We start from the raw sequence: 14,934 nt of genomic DNA on the forward strand, positions 1-14,934 counted from the left end.
GACTTTATTATTAAATAATGGCTATATACTTAAATAATGGGGGACAGTGAAACTTATATAGACATAAAATGACCAGAAGCCAGTTGCATTTTGCATTCCAAACTAGCCACAAAGCCAATTGAACTAATTGTCATTGGACAGGAAGCAGAGAGCCTCATGTACTTTAGTTGACCATTAAACCTGTTATTTTTTTTAAAAAAAGCAATGAAGACAACACAGAAGTTTCTTATCCTCAATGCGTGGGATTCCTAGATTGTTGTCATTATAGGTGATTCCTTTCTTTGATCTCTGAATTGATGTAAGCAAGTAACTGTACAACTCAAGCTGTGGTAAAGCTACGTCAAAAAGAACACTTGAATTTCCATCTGTTATTCAGGGGGTGTATTATTCCTTATTAAGAAATGATTCACATTAACGCTTTCCATTGGCTTAAGATGAGGGTCATCAGGTGTCACCAAACCTGTGCAATTAGAGTCATGATAGACTAAACAAATACCCATCTCCTATTCGCTAGGCCCAGGAACTAATATTTAATTGTGTTAACTGGTGACACATCCTTTCAAATGAAAGTGCTATACAAGTGTCAGGGGTGAATAAAGATTAGGGAAATGGATCTGGGTGGGTTACTCTTCAGAAGGTCGGTGTGGACTTGTTGGGCTGAAGGGCCTGTTTCTATACTCTAGGGAATCTAATCTAAATATAATCTTATCTATCATGTCAAGTATTGCTAAACCATTTTTCTGACATTCCCAGGAGTACTAAAGCAATCAAGTACAGTTGTTTCTTGAAAAATATCGGGATGTCCTTTTTAAAGTATTGGTATTTTATTCCACAGTTGAAGAATTAAGACAATTAGTAATGTAAAACCTATTCATAATACAAACCTTTTTGGTTAAAGGTAGGAATCGTACCCAGTTCAAACTGTTAACTTACTAGTTAATGTTCAAGTCCAATGTGACCCTTCAACAGACCTATTATGATATGGACTTGGACTTGAAATGTTAACTTTGTTTCTCTGCTGACTTTCTCCAGCACCTCCTGTTTTTATTTCATTTCCAGCATCTGTAGTTCTTAATTCTGTTAAATTACACATTGTATAAATACACATCGCACCTTAAGGCAATTTAAGCCAGTAAGGCCAGTTCCTCATAAGCAAGCTGCCTTGTTAATTATCTCTATAACAGAAATTAAAATTAAATTGTTCAAAACAGTAGCTAACGCAAGATCATAAAATATTATTTCAAAGTATGCTAAGCAGTAGAGATAAACATTGCATTCTTTACTTAGCAGGTTGTAAAAGAGGAGGCACTGCAGACATCAGTGCTGCAATACATGATTGAAGATTTAGATGAAGTGTGTGTAATGGAAAGACACTCCACAAAGACATGGACAGATTGAGTGAATGGTAAATAAGGTGGCTTATGGAGTACCATGTTAGGAAGTGGAAGAAATTCACTTTGGTATTGAGAACTAAAAATATATAAAATTTATAAATGTTGATATCTCGAGGTACTTGCCTGCACTTAGAGTCATAGAATCATAGAGATGTACAGCATGGAAACAGACACTTCGGTCCAACCCATCCATGCCGACCAGATGTCCCAACCCAATCTAGTCCCACCTGCCAACACCCGGCCAATATCCCTCCAAACCCTTCCTATTCATATACCCATCCAAATGTCTCTTAAATGTTGCAATTCTACCAGCCTCCACCACATCCTCTGGCAGCTTATTCCATATACGTACCACCCTCTGCGTGAAAAAGTTGCCCCTGAGGTCTCTTTTATATCTTTCCCCTCTCACCATAAACCTTTAGTTCTGGACCCCCCCACCCCAGGGAAAAGACTTTGTCTATTTATCCTATCCATGCCCCTCATAATTTTGTAAACCTCTATAAGGTCACCCCTCAGCGTCCGACGCTCCAGGGAAAACACCCTCAGCCTGTTCAACCTCTCCCTGTAGCTCAGATCCTCGAACCCTGGAAACATCCTTGTAAATCTTTTCTGAACCTTTTCAAGTTTCACAACATCTTTCCGATAGGAAGGAGACCAGAATTGTACACAATATTCCAACAGCGGCCTAACCAATGTCCTGTACAGCCGCAACATGACCTCCCAACTCCTGTACTCAATACTCTGACCAATAAAGGAAAGCATACCAAACGCCTTCTTCACTATCCTATCTACCTGTGACTCCACTTTCAAGGAACTATGAACCTGCACTCCAAGGTCTCTTTGTTCAGCAACACTCCCTAGGACCTTACCATTAAGTGTATAAGTCCTGCTAAGATTTGCTTTCCCAAAATGCAGCACCTTGCATTTATCTGAATTAAACTCCATCTGCCACTTCTCAGCCCATTGGCCCATCTGGTCCAGATCCTGTTGTAATCTGAGGTAACCCTCTTCGCGGTCCCCTACACCTCCAACTTTGGTGTCATCTGCGAACTTACTAACTGTACCGTACAGGAAACACAGAAAATTAGCATGCAGGTATAGCAAGTAATCAACAAGGAGCATTGCAAACAAAGGGACTGAAGTCCAAGTTTAAAGAAATCCTTCTACAATTGTACAAGTATGTAGTGAGATGATTAGGAGAAAGTGAGGACTGCAGATACTGGAGATCAGAGCTGAAAAATGTGTTGCTGGAAAAGCGCATCAGGTCAGGCAGCATCATAGGAGCAGGAGAATCGGTGTTTCGGGCATAAGCCCTTCATCAGTGAGATTACACCTGGCAAGCTTTGTGCAGTTTAGTCTCCATATTTATAGAAACATTCATTTGCATTCTAAGTGTCTGGAAGTCAGGTTCTTCTTTTTGTCAGTAATAATGAAAAGAGCCATTGAAAGAGATCCACACAGATACAATTATATGTTACTGTCTATCATATTGCTGCAGTCAGGGTCAAACATTTAAATGGTTTGTAGGTAGGGGGTAGTGTGTCTAGTGTGATAATAATAGGTTTATTTGTTATTTTTGGCTCAGTAAAATAAAAGACTGACTCAGACAGTGGTTGGGTCATTTCAGATTGGGCTTTAGATATGTTATCACAACTTCATATATTGCAATATTTCAATGGGATCAAATTTCAAGGTGCCTGAATTAACAGGAGATTTTATTAATTTGATGGCCAGTCACTGAGAGAGACAAAGTAAGAGGCAGATTTCACAGAAGTGTCTTCCATTTCAGCCTGTTCTTAAAGTGACCATTACCATTACCATTGTATTCAACCCATGTGGCCCAAGGATTGTGTAACGGCCCAAGATATCTCAGCTGGCAGTAGAGTCTGCTTTGTTTCTAACTTTTCGATATCACTATATTTTTGTTGGTCAGATTGGTTTTTTTGGAAATGTTAAAGTCTGTTTCCTTTATATATTGTTTGACTCGGAGTCTCACTTCTATAGTTTACTATAAATAGGCATTGAGTTTAATTTTTCTGTCTTTAAAATAATTTTAGCTTGGTAAAATTACACATCAAAGTGGAATTTATGTCAAGGATGTAAACTGTACTCTTAATTTGTTTATCTCATCTTTTGCCAAAAGTATATATATTTCATGAATGATGGTAAGAACATCAGAGCACAACACGGGAAATACGCTTTTATATCCAACAAACTCATTCCAGTGCTAGTGCTTCACAAGAGCCGCTTCCCTCTTGTCAAGTATATCCTCCTTTCTTCATGTGTTTAGCTACCTATTACATCAATGCTGTCAAAACCTCAAATAATCCTCATGGTAATGAGTTCCACATTCTAATCACTTTCTGGATAAAGATGTTTACTATTGCCTGTCCTATATTCCTGGTCCCTTGTTTTTATTGTCCTCACAAATGAAAACATCTTTGTTGTTTGCACTATCTGGTCCTTTTATATTTTTGAAAAACCTCTTATTAGTCATTCCTCAGTATTTTTCTTTCCAGAGAAAGTAACCCCAGCATTTTCCATCTTCCCTGATGGTTTTTTTTACTCTGTTCTGGTAACAATTCTATTTGTTTTGGAAGAATAGTTTCTGGTGGATGGTAGAAGGCAACACAGTTTTGAGCAGCTGCTTCCTGGGCATTCTGTAAATAAAAATCCATTACAAAGGGAAAGGATGAATAGAAAAAGATGACAGTGTAGCCCTCCTTCAGTCTAATGAGATACAGAGTCTTTCTGGAACTATAATTCATGGGGTAGCACCATGAAAATTACTGTAAACATGCAACTGAATTTACTGATCCCTGCTTTCTAATGAAAACAGCAATTTAGTAGATAGTTTCACTAATGGCATCATTGAGCTCGACTCTTGAGTTCCAGAGTATCTTCTCCATAGTAATTGATTTTCCTACTAGCAAAAATACTAGACTTTAAGTAAGCTGAAGATGCAGCAGGGCACAAATACTTGAATCCATCTTAATATTATTTAAATATGAGGCAAGTTCTGTGGCAGCCATAATGGATTGAATATGTAATATGTAATTTTTACTCTGTTGAGTTTAACAGTCTGCCTTTGGCCAGTAGAAGGCAACTTAGCTTTACAAATTAAGCACTATCAGGAAAAAATTCTGCCAAGTAGTCTGTGCTTGCAATTGTTTTCTTCTTTCTTCAAATAAGTAATCCACCTAAGTTTTTCTTTACTTTTCTTGATTGAACATTTTCTTCAATCTTGGCTTCAAAACTCAGTAAAATATTTACAAGTTAACTTGGCAACGAAAAGCATTATCATTGTAATCTGCCTGCATACTTCATTCTCATTGTGATGTTTTACTGAAAGGCTTGATACTGAGGATTATGTCAGGGTCCTTGTTAATGAGATTAGAATATATCGTTTTTAACTGTGCATTAATGTCTCTGCTTATCTGCCAAATCCTATTTGCAGTGGAGAGAACATAGTCCAATAAACTGCCAGTTGTCAGAGTTTCACTCCAGAAGCTTAGTTTGTTTCAGGAAACATTTAGGATATTCTTTTCGCAGTACAATTACAAAATAAGGCTGTCACATTCTGGAGTGATGGCTGTTGCAATTTTGCAGAAACCTTGATTATATTGCCCATTTGGAAGAAGCTGCAAACATTTCCATCTGTCTTGTGCAACAAGAGCAGAGTGATGGAATGTAGATGTGGATAGAAATTGCATGTAGGTTGACAGTTGAAATTTACAAAAAGTGACTATTAGATAAAAAAATTAGTAAGTATGCACTAAAGTGAATTGCTTTGGAAAAATTATGTCAGGAAACTTGAAAACTTGTGAGTGGATTTCATTGTACATGTTTTCTTGTACTCATTCATTTGTCATTGTCACAAATCTGTGAATTTGCTTTTGACAGTTTAAAATATTGTTCAAATGGTCACTAATTTAAATTGCTAACAGTTGCATGATGGGAATAGCAGACTATCCTTCTCCAAGTAATGAATTCATTGTGTGTGTTTATAAACCTGAAAATGGTTGAAATTCTGTTGATGAAATTATTTTTGAGCTTCCTTGAAGTACTGTTCTGAATTTTATGTTTAGCTGTATTTTGTTTTCCTGGAGACCAATCTGTATATACACACAAAAGCAATCTTGGATGTAAAAAAACAGATAACATAATTCATTGTATGCATGTGTTGGAAATGGCACATGTAATTTCTATGACATGAGCTGTGATCCTGTAATAAATAAAATGTTTCCTATTCAGCAGTTTTACTAGGGCAAAATGTTTGCTAATCCTTGCACAACATGCATTGTACTTAATTCCATTTGACACTGATAGAGTTGGATGATAGATGAGAGAGAGAGAGAGACGGAATTTGTCAAACCAGGGAGCCTTAAGGAATATTTCTCAAAAAGGAAAGTTTTCCTTCACAGATTATATTGTATTACAATGGTTAACAGTCAGAATTCCATCTTGTAAGATGACAGTTCACACTACATTGGTCACCTGTTTGTGTTAAGCTTTACCTAATGTGTGTTAGGAGTCCCAATCTGGCAAACAATGTCATGTTTGATGCAGGTGAACACAGTGGGCTGAGAAAGCACAGGATTCATGGACCTCTTTCTCTGACCTCTCTTGTTGGCCAGCTGAGCTTTTTGTCTTTGCTCACCTCTTCCAATATCTTTCCAAACAGTTTCCACAGTTCTAGCAGCATTTGTGGAGAGAGAGCAGAGATAATGTTTTTAGTTCAGTCGCTGCTGAGTTTCTTCAGCAATTTCTATTTTTGATTCTGATTTTAAGCATCTAAAGTTCTTTGTTTAGTTTTAAAGCTCCCACATCTGATATTGTCTCAGATGTTGTGTAAATGTACAACATTTTCACATGCCATTTGCAAATACCAAGGAGGTTGTAATGCAGTAGCTAAGTCATTGTGCTAAAATTTTTTGGTCTTACAGCTGTCATCCATCTGATGAATATGGAAATATGTACATGCTGATGGAATTAGCACATTTCAGGTGGTGCAAGATGTTGATCTTGTCCTGCCAAGAGATGTTGAATACATCCAAGATAGCTAAGCTAGAAACAGTTCAGCCTTTTTACCTAGCTGGGATAGGTTGTGAAGATCTTACCACGACACTGAGGATGCTAGTTTGACAGATTTGCACTGTGTTGTTCTCCTTCAGGTTGCTGTTGTTCCATACAGTGTCACTAAACATGAATAAAACAATTACAAATTTTTCATTGCATCAACTGACAGATTGCTGTTGGTTGTTGAACCTAGAAATACGAAGCTCTCAATAATCTTCAGTATCACATTGTCAGTTGTGTTTTCCAGATGCTGATGGTTAAATCAAACTCTTGAGAATCTGTCTGTTTGCTGTTGGAAATATTCCTCTCTATGGAATGTACTATTGTGGTATCTTCAGTATAATGCAAATCTCTGCAAGGACTTAGTGCACCTTGATTTGAATCTCAGGCAAGCAAGGCTGTGAACAGCTTTCTGTTAGTTCTGGTATATAGTAGACACCCTCTGCCAATGACCTGAACGAGTATGATGCAGCAAAGAAAGGAAAATGGCAAGGTTGTTGGCGTCAGATCACCACTTTGCATTTGATGTCATTCAGATATCAAATAACCCTGATGTTCCCTGTCGCAGCTGACCTTATCCATCATATTATCACAGAAAGAGGGGATCATGTTGAGCAGTTTCACTGGGTAGCCAATTTCTTCCAGCAACTTAAAGAGACTGCCTTTGATTGCATACTTGAATGCTTCAATGAGATTGACGAAGGCATTATATAGATTCTTCTTCGTTCATGGCATTTCTTTTGTAGGTACTAGACTGAGACGATCACATGAATTGTAGATCTTCCAGTTCTCAAAACACACTGCATTTTGGGGTAGATGTATTCAGCTAGCTTTTGCAGCCTGACAAAGAGGAATGATGCTTATTAGGGAAGTGCAATCACTGCAGTCACCTTTGTTCTGCCACAGACTCTCAATCTTTGCTTTATCTAAACACTGATGTACTGTCTCCATCACAAAATGAGACTCAGATGTTTGTGCTGATGGTGAAAGAGTGCAATGCCTATTTCCTGTGGTTAATGAGTTCAGACAGTATAGCATCATGGGGCTTTTCTAATGGCAACTGAGTTAAGCTCTTCTGCACTTGGTTTGGTGCAAGCTTTGCCAAGACGTGGACTTTGTATGGTATCTAGAGTTTTGTCAGAGACAGTGTCCCTAGATGGCAACTCACTCCAGTTTTCCATCCATTCCTCCAACTGTTCATTGCAATCAATGTGGCCTCCCTATCTTTGCAGTGGAGCTGCTTTCATTGCAGATGAACTGTAAAGACTTAAGGATTTTGCTGATAGCAGCAGTGTCAAGCTGCTTGTAGAACTGATTATTAACTTTGTTATTGGGGTACAGCATTGAAAAATAGGTATTTGAGTTTGACTGGCCCTTTTTGAGTTAACAGACAGATGGAAAGAATATGTTCTAAGCCATTTATGGAGAGTGTCATGAGACTATACCTCTTAAATTTTGATGGTAGGATTTTTAAAGCTTTCAAATGGTTGAAACTGTTGCAAGTTTGACTGAACCAAGGCAAATTGCTTAAAAATGCAAAACCACCTCAAGCTGAAAGTGAGAGAACAAGCTAATTGCTGAGAGCTTTGAGGTGGGAGGTGTGTATGCTTTGGTTTGGGTGGGGGGAGGGGAGAGAGAGTGGGAGAGTTCCATGTGTCATTGACGCATTGTTAACATAGGCACATCCATCCCAAAGTACACATTGGAACAAGTATTTCATGGGAGGTTCTAAGGGCTTTTGTGAGATTACAGAAAAGTAAACTGTTTTCTGCACTTCTCTCTCAGGAAAAAGTACTGGCCTTAACCAGCAAAAACATACAGACAATATGTAAGCAAGAAACCAGCCAATAAAGTACCAGGAAGCTAAGAACATTTGTAGGAACTGCAATTTTTTTTATTGGTAACTGCATCTGAGGAGGAAATGAACCAACCTTTGTCTCAGATTCTATGACTAATAAACTGGAAAAATATCTTACTTTATGGATCATGAATGAATTATTTGGAGCAATTTTGTGCCAAATTAAACATCTGTACAGCACGAAAACAGACCCTTTAGTCCAACTCGCTCATGTCAGGCAGATATCCTAAACTAATCTAGGCCCATTTGCCAGCACTTGGTCCATATCCCTTTAAATCTTTCTTATTCACATACCCATCCAGATGCCTTTTAAATGCTGTAATTGTACTAGCCTCCATCACTTCCTCTGGCAACTCATTCCATACGCGCACCACCCTTCGCGTGAAAAAGTTGCCTCTTTGTGGCCCCTTTTAAATCTTTCCCCTCACCCTCAACCTATGATTTCGTTATAGATTCCCCACCCCAAGGAAAATACCTTATCTATTTACTCCATTCATCCCCTTCATGATTTTATAAATCTCTATAAGGTCACTCCTCAACCTCTGACGCTCCATGGAAAATAGCTCTAGCCGATTAAGCCTTTCCCTATAGCTCAAAACCTCCAACCCTGGCAACATCCTTGTAAATCTTCTCTGAACCCTTTCAAGTTTCACAACATTCTTCCTATTGCACAGGCACCAGAATTACACACAATATTCTTAATCAATGTCCTGTACATTTGCAATATGACCTCCCAACTGCTATACTCACTGCTCTGACCAATAAAGGAAAACATACCAAACACCTCCTTGACTGTATAAAAGCAATTACTGCGAATGCTGGAATCTGAAATCTAAAGAGAAAATGCTGGAAAATCTCAGCAGGTCTGGCAGCATCTGTAAGGGGAGAAAAGAGCTGACGTTTCAAGTCTAACTGACCCTTTGACAAAGGGTCAGTTAGACTCGAAACGTCAGCTCTTTTCTCTCCTTACAGATGCTGTCAGACCTGCTGAGATTTTCCAGCATTTTCTCTTTTGGCCTCCTTGATTATCCTATCTACCTGCAACTCTACTTTCAAGGAGCTATGAACCGGCATTCCAAGGTCTCTTTGTTCAGCAGCATTCCCCAGGACCTTAGCATTAAGTGTATAGGTCCTGCCTTGATTTGCTGCTCCAAAATGTAGCAGCTCATATATATTTATCTAAATTTTAAACTCCGTTTGCCACTCCTTTGTCCATTGGCCCATTGATTAAGATCCTGTTGAACTCTGAGGTAACCTTCGCTGTCCACTACATCTCCAATTTTGGTATCATCAGCAAAGTTACTGACTATACCTCCTTTGTTCACATAAATGACAAAAGGCAGTAGACCCAGCACCGATCCTTGTGGCACACCAGTGGTCACAGGCCTCCAGTCTGAAAAGCAACCCTCCCCTACCACCCTCTGTTACCTACCTTCGAGCCAGTTCTGTATCCAAATGGCTAGTGCTCCCTGTATTCCAAGTGATCTAACCTTGCTAACCAGTCTACCATGAGAAACCTTGTCGAATGCCTTACTGGAGTCCATATAAATCACGTGCACTGCTCTGCTCACATCAATCCTCTTCATTCCGGTTGATCAGAAACTGAACTGAACTAGCCATATAAATACTATAGCTACAAGAACTGTTCACAGGCTGGGAATGATACAGTGAGTAATTCACCTGCTGACTCTCCAAAGCTTGTCCATCATCTACAGTGCTCATGCCAGGGGTGTGGTGGAACACTCCCCACTTGTCTGCATATGTGTAGCTCAAGAAACTCATGAAGCGACTCCATTCAGGGAAAATAAGCCTGTTTGATTGGCACAACATACACATACATTCACTTCCTCTGCCATCGACACAGTCGTACTACTTAAAATCTAAAGAAAAGCAAGAAACAAAACTAATAGTGCAGGTTTGATTTTTAAATCAATTTTAAAAATGCAGACTCTCAATAGTTCCTAGGAGCTATGCCTGCCACCAAAAGTTGGAGCCCAAGTTTCCAAATCAGTCGCAAAGGTGACTGGGTAATTCATCATCATTCAGGTATCAGGCAAGAGGAAGTATGTCCGTTCCCCAAGACATCCTTCAAACTTATTGAAGGATGAACATTCCTTACAGTGCAATTGGAATTAGTATCAGTTGTTGTCGTTTTCTTCGGGGAAGCACTGTTCAAGCTTCCTGAGTCCTTGAATACTTATTGGCTTCCAACAATGATCGTTGGCTTGGTTCTATGCAAGTTAAACCCAAGATAATTGAAGAACAAGATGTGTCAGAAGGGCAGATGTCTCTGTCGGCTTGTTACAAACAAAAGCAAAAAATATTAGACTCTTCGATTTTGACATTACATTTGATTACCTCTACAGGATCTTGTTAATGCAGATTAATACTCTTGGAATAATGTTTTCTCATGCTGTTATTTTGTCTCGAAAGCAATACTGTGTGTCTTCTGAGATCCTTTAAAATCTGTTCAAAACTTCTGACCTAGTTAGCATTTTGAAAAGCCACAGAGGCTTTTGTTGATAAAGCAGTATGTAAGTTTTTATATTTTTCATCATGAATCTGTGAGCATGTACATGTCACAATCCCTTTTGTGTTACTTTGTGTCTTTAATGTTGCCTTTTCTCTTGTGTTAATATAATTTCTTTCAAGCTTCTGTACTGCACAGCCCTATGAGACTGGAAATTATCCTGAAATTATGTTGGATGAGATTAGAAAAAATGGGCATTAAATTGTATTCTCCAGTGGGTGATAAATTGCAAATAGAAATGTCACTAATTAGAGAAGGTAGACAGGCTAAGATTTTATGCCTGATGTAAAAGAAAACAGGTTTCTTTTTATAATATTTTTCTGATTAAAGTCACAGTACATCAAAAAGACACTGGTCACCACGTCGTTGTCTATGCCCATGTAAAAGGTGGTCACAATTCATATTCCCCACTGTTTCAATGCGCTGCCTTCCCCTTTTCTTCAACCACTTATTTAACCTGTTGGGCAGAATGAGTAAATGAATCACTCAACACCTGGAGTCCACTTCCAGTATCAAAGAGTTTATTATGTTACATTGATGGGAAAAAAACCTCTCAGGGTCCAGAAGCTTCTTCACTGAACAAAGAAATGACGTAAACTTTTAGGCGTTTGCTTTCAGACCTTTAGCATTTACAAATCAATTGCAAACCAATCATGTTATTGATTGGCCTGACTGGATGTGTATGTAATCAGTCATGTGACTGTGTGATCAGTTGATGGACAGCTATAGACCTCGCTATGATCTCATGATGTTTACCAGACACCCTTATCACCTATTATTCGGTTTTCACAATGCACCTTATTCAACCACATTCCAGTACTGCTGACTTCTGCACCTGTTACTTAATCTTTCCTGCTAACAGGCTATGGGCTTCTCCCGACTATCTAAGACTGTCTGTCTTCGGGATAATTAAATCCGTTCAAGTCTCTAACATTTAAAACTCCAATTTTATATATGTAAGTCTCTGTATTACAATGTGTGATTACAATCACTTAAAAGATCGTAACTAATGTGAATCATGCTTTTCCTTTTCTATCCCATACTAAACAGCAAACTTTAATTTAGTTTGCAAAAGGGGCTTCTATAAGTTTCCTCTGAAGGATGTCTCCCTGTAAGCAGTGGCTGCATCTTTGCTTCTTCTTTTTAAGATCCCATTGTGTGATTTTTATGAGATGTTTTATGTTTTATCCCTAGTTGCTATAAGTATGAAGGTCACGATCCTGACTGTTTAAATTACTGTTTCAGCTAACCACCTTCTTTGACCATTTTTACATCAACTAAAAACCACGGAAAGCCATTTCATGTTAACTAAGTACAATGGTCCACCCTAACACTTCAAAAGGGGAGGGAAGAATTAGAGTGTTAGTAACGTTTATGTCTGGGGAAATGTGTAAAGTGGCCATTGTAAACTTTGATAATAACAGTAGTCTTCTTTTCTAAATTTATTCCTCACAGTTTTATTTCATCTTTGCTCTAACATAACCTATTCTTAAAAGCTTACATGATGCCTGCTATAGTCACCAGGTTAGCCCGAGTAAAGAAAGGTTCCTACTATTCTCTATTGTTATTCTACTTTTACTGTCCATCCCTAATAGCCCATCCCTAAGGCACTTATGAATCAACCACATTGCCGTGGATCTGGAATCACATGTAGGCCAGACTAGGTAAGGATGACAGATTGCCCTCCCTGAAGGACATTAGTGAAACAGATGGGTTTTCCCAACAAACAACAAGGATTCATGGTTATCATTAGATTTTTAATTCCAGGATTTTTTAAAAATTAAAATCACATTTGCTGTGGTGAGATTTGAACCTGGGTCCCCAGAACGTTAGCTAAATTTCTGGATGAGCAATTGAGCGATAATACCAGGAACTCATTGCCTCCCCCTTCCTCACATTGCTTGAACAAAAGCAGTCCTAAATTTTCAAGTCTTCATATTTGTATTTGCTCATACCAAATGGCATTCTGGTGAATCTGCGCTGTACCCTCTTTGTTGCCTCAACATGATTTCTGTACTTAATAATGTGTGAAATATTTTAGCTGGAGTGTTCTAAGTATTACCATAAAACTGAATATTCCACTTGCTATAGATCTCAAGCACTACAGATATTCCTGATATTGCTTTGTTAATCTGAATTCTGAAACCTTGCTGATCTTGTTCCATTCAAAGCTGTTTTGTTTTTAAACCATAGTTTGTAGTCTTAATGAACTCACATGAAATTCTGTTTACCATTTTTTTTGCCAAATCCATATTCTTGTGTCATCATAGTTCCTTTTGCCCTTAAGACTATTTATGTTGTCTTCTATTTTAATGATTTCTGCAAATTTGGATAGCACTCTTTCTAACCAAGGTCTCTGTCTTTGGTGTGTGCAGAGTGCAGAAATGGCCACTGAACAAAACCGTGGTGGAATACTGCTACCTGCTTCCATTCACACTGAGGATCTGCCCTTCTAATCTCTGACGCTTACCTCTAACTTGTTTTAATGTAATTTTCTACCCTGCTCCACAATCTGTGCTTCAGTGTTCACCACTCTTCAAACCCCAGTGAGAAAACCTTTCAAAGGCTTTCGAAAGTTCATGAACTCAAATTATTCTGCATCTCCCCCCACCCAGGATAAGATGTTTTGAGCATTTGGCTTTTATTTTCCCAGGTTAGTTTTCTTTATCTTTTGAAAATGTGCATTATCTCAGCCTCTTTGCAGTCCTCCAGTGCACAATCATTCTCAGTTAGACTTCTGAAAGATAATTGGCGAAGTGAAATACCAGTGTTTCTGGCTGAATAACTTGTGACAACTGAAAAGGAGTTATTTTTGTATTGGTTGTGTTCTCAGTACACCTGTTAACATAAGGTTTGCTTCCTCAGATGAACTACGTCAAGCCATTGTAGCCATGATGAACAGAAAAGATGAATTGGAAGAGCAAAACAGGTATTGTTGATCTTCATGCAGTGAGTTAAGAACATATTGATGGATCAAAGCATAGCTTTTCAGTAATTTCTGACTTTTGCAAATGAACTGAAACACTAGAGTCTTTGGTAAGATATTAAAACTTATTTCTATTCTCTTTGTGTATTCATAAAATTATATTTCCTGCTTTGACTGAAATTACAGAACATTGATACTGTACTCTCTGTTTAAATTGTATTTGCTAAGGACTTGTAGATATGTGTTACAAAATGTAATCATTTTGCTTAATACATTAAGCAAGAGTAGACCACTTGGTCCATTGAGTTTGCCTTGCCATTAAGCACAATCAAACTGATCATGATTTACAACTTTACTTCTTTCCTCACTCCTCATGTCCGTTGATTTCCTGAGAAACCAAATATATGTCTGTACCAGCCTGAAATGTACTCAACAATAGTGTATCTACAACCCTCTGAGGCAGGGGATTCCAAATTCTCAACCCTTTAAGTGAAATTATTTCTCAATTCAGTCCCAAATGATTGGCCCCATATTCTGAGGTTGCACTCTGGTTTTAGATTCCTCAATTGGTAGAAACAATTCCTCAGAGTGTGCCCTATCAAAACACTTTAGAATCTTCAATATTCACATCCGATTCTTCCAAACTCTATAAAAAATAGACTCAATTTTGCTCAGCCTATCATCATAGGACATTGCCCTCATGCCAGACATCAATTTAGTGAACTTTGCTATAGCATCATTAATGCAAGTATTTCCATCCCAAAGAAGTTATAAATCTGTACGCAGCTCAGTACATCACAAAATCTAGCTTTCCTTCCATTGACTCCATCTACACTTCCTGCTGCCTTGGGAAAGCAGCCAACATAATCAAAGATCTCTCCCACCTCAGTTATATTCTCTTTCATCAGGCAGAAAATATAAACGTTTGAAAACATTTACCAACAGATTCAAGAACAGCTTCTTCCCCACTGTTATCAGACTTATGAATGGACCTCTCATATATTAGAGTTGATCTCTCTCTGCATTCTCTCTGTAGCTGTAACAGTATATTCTGTATTCTATTCTATCGCTCTGATGTATTTATGTAAGGCATGATTTGTCTGGTTAGCACACAAAACAATACTTTTCACTGTATCTTGGTACATGT

At 38.2% G+C, this 14,934-nt stretch overlaps 1 protein-coding gene across 2 annotated transcripts in view; it reads left to right on the forward strand.

Moving 5' to 3' along the window:
• The window catches only part of snx29 (sorting nexin 29), a 508,092-nt gene that overhangs the window by 124,468 nt on the left and 368,690 nt on the right, over positions 1-14,934 (forward strand). For both annotated transcript variants that reach the window (XM_060840443.1, XM_060840444.1), the window contains one exon: positions 13,727-13,790. In XM_060840443.1, coding sequence (XP_060696426.1) covers positions 13,727-13,790 — 64 coding nt within the window. The remainder of the gene's footprint in view (positions 1-13,726; positions 13,791-14,934) is intronic.

This window comes from Hemiscyllium ocellatum, chromosome 20 (assembly GCF_020745735.1).
Source record: "Hemiscyllium ocellatum isolate sHemOce1 chromosome 20, sHemOce1.pat.X.cur, whole genome shotgun sequence".
Taxonomy (NCBI): Eukaryota; Metazoa; Chordata; class Chondrichthyes; order Orectolobiformes; family Hemiscylliidae; genus Hemiscyllium; species Hemiscyllium ocellatum.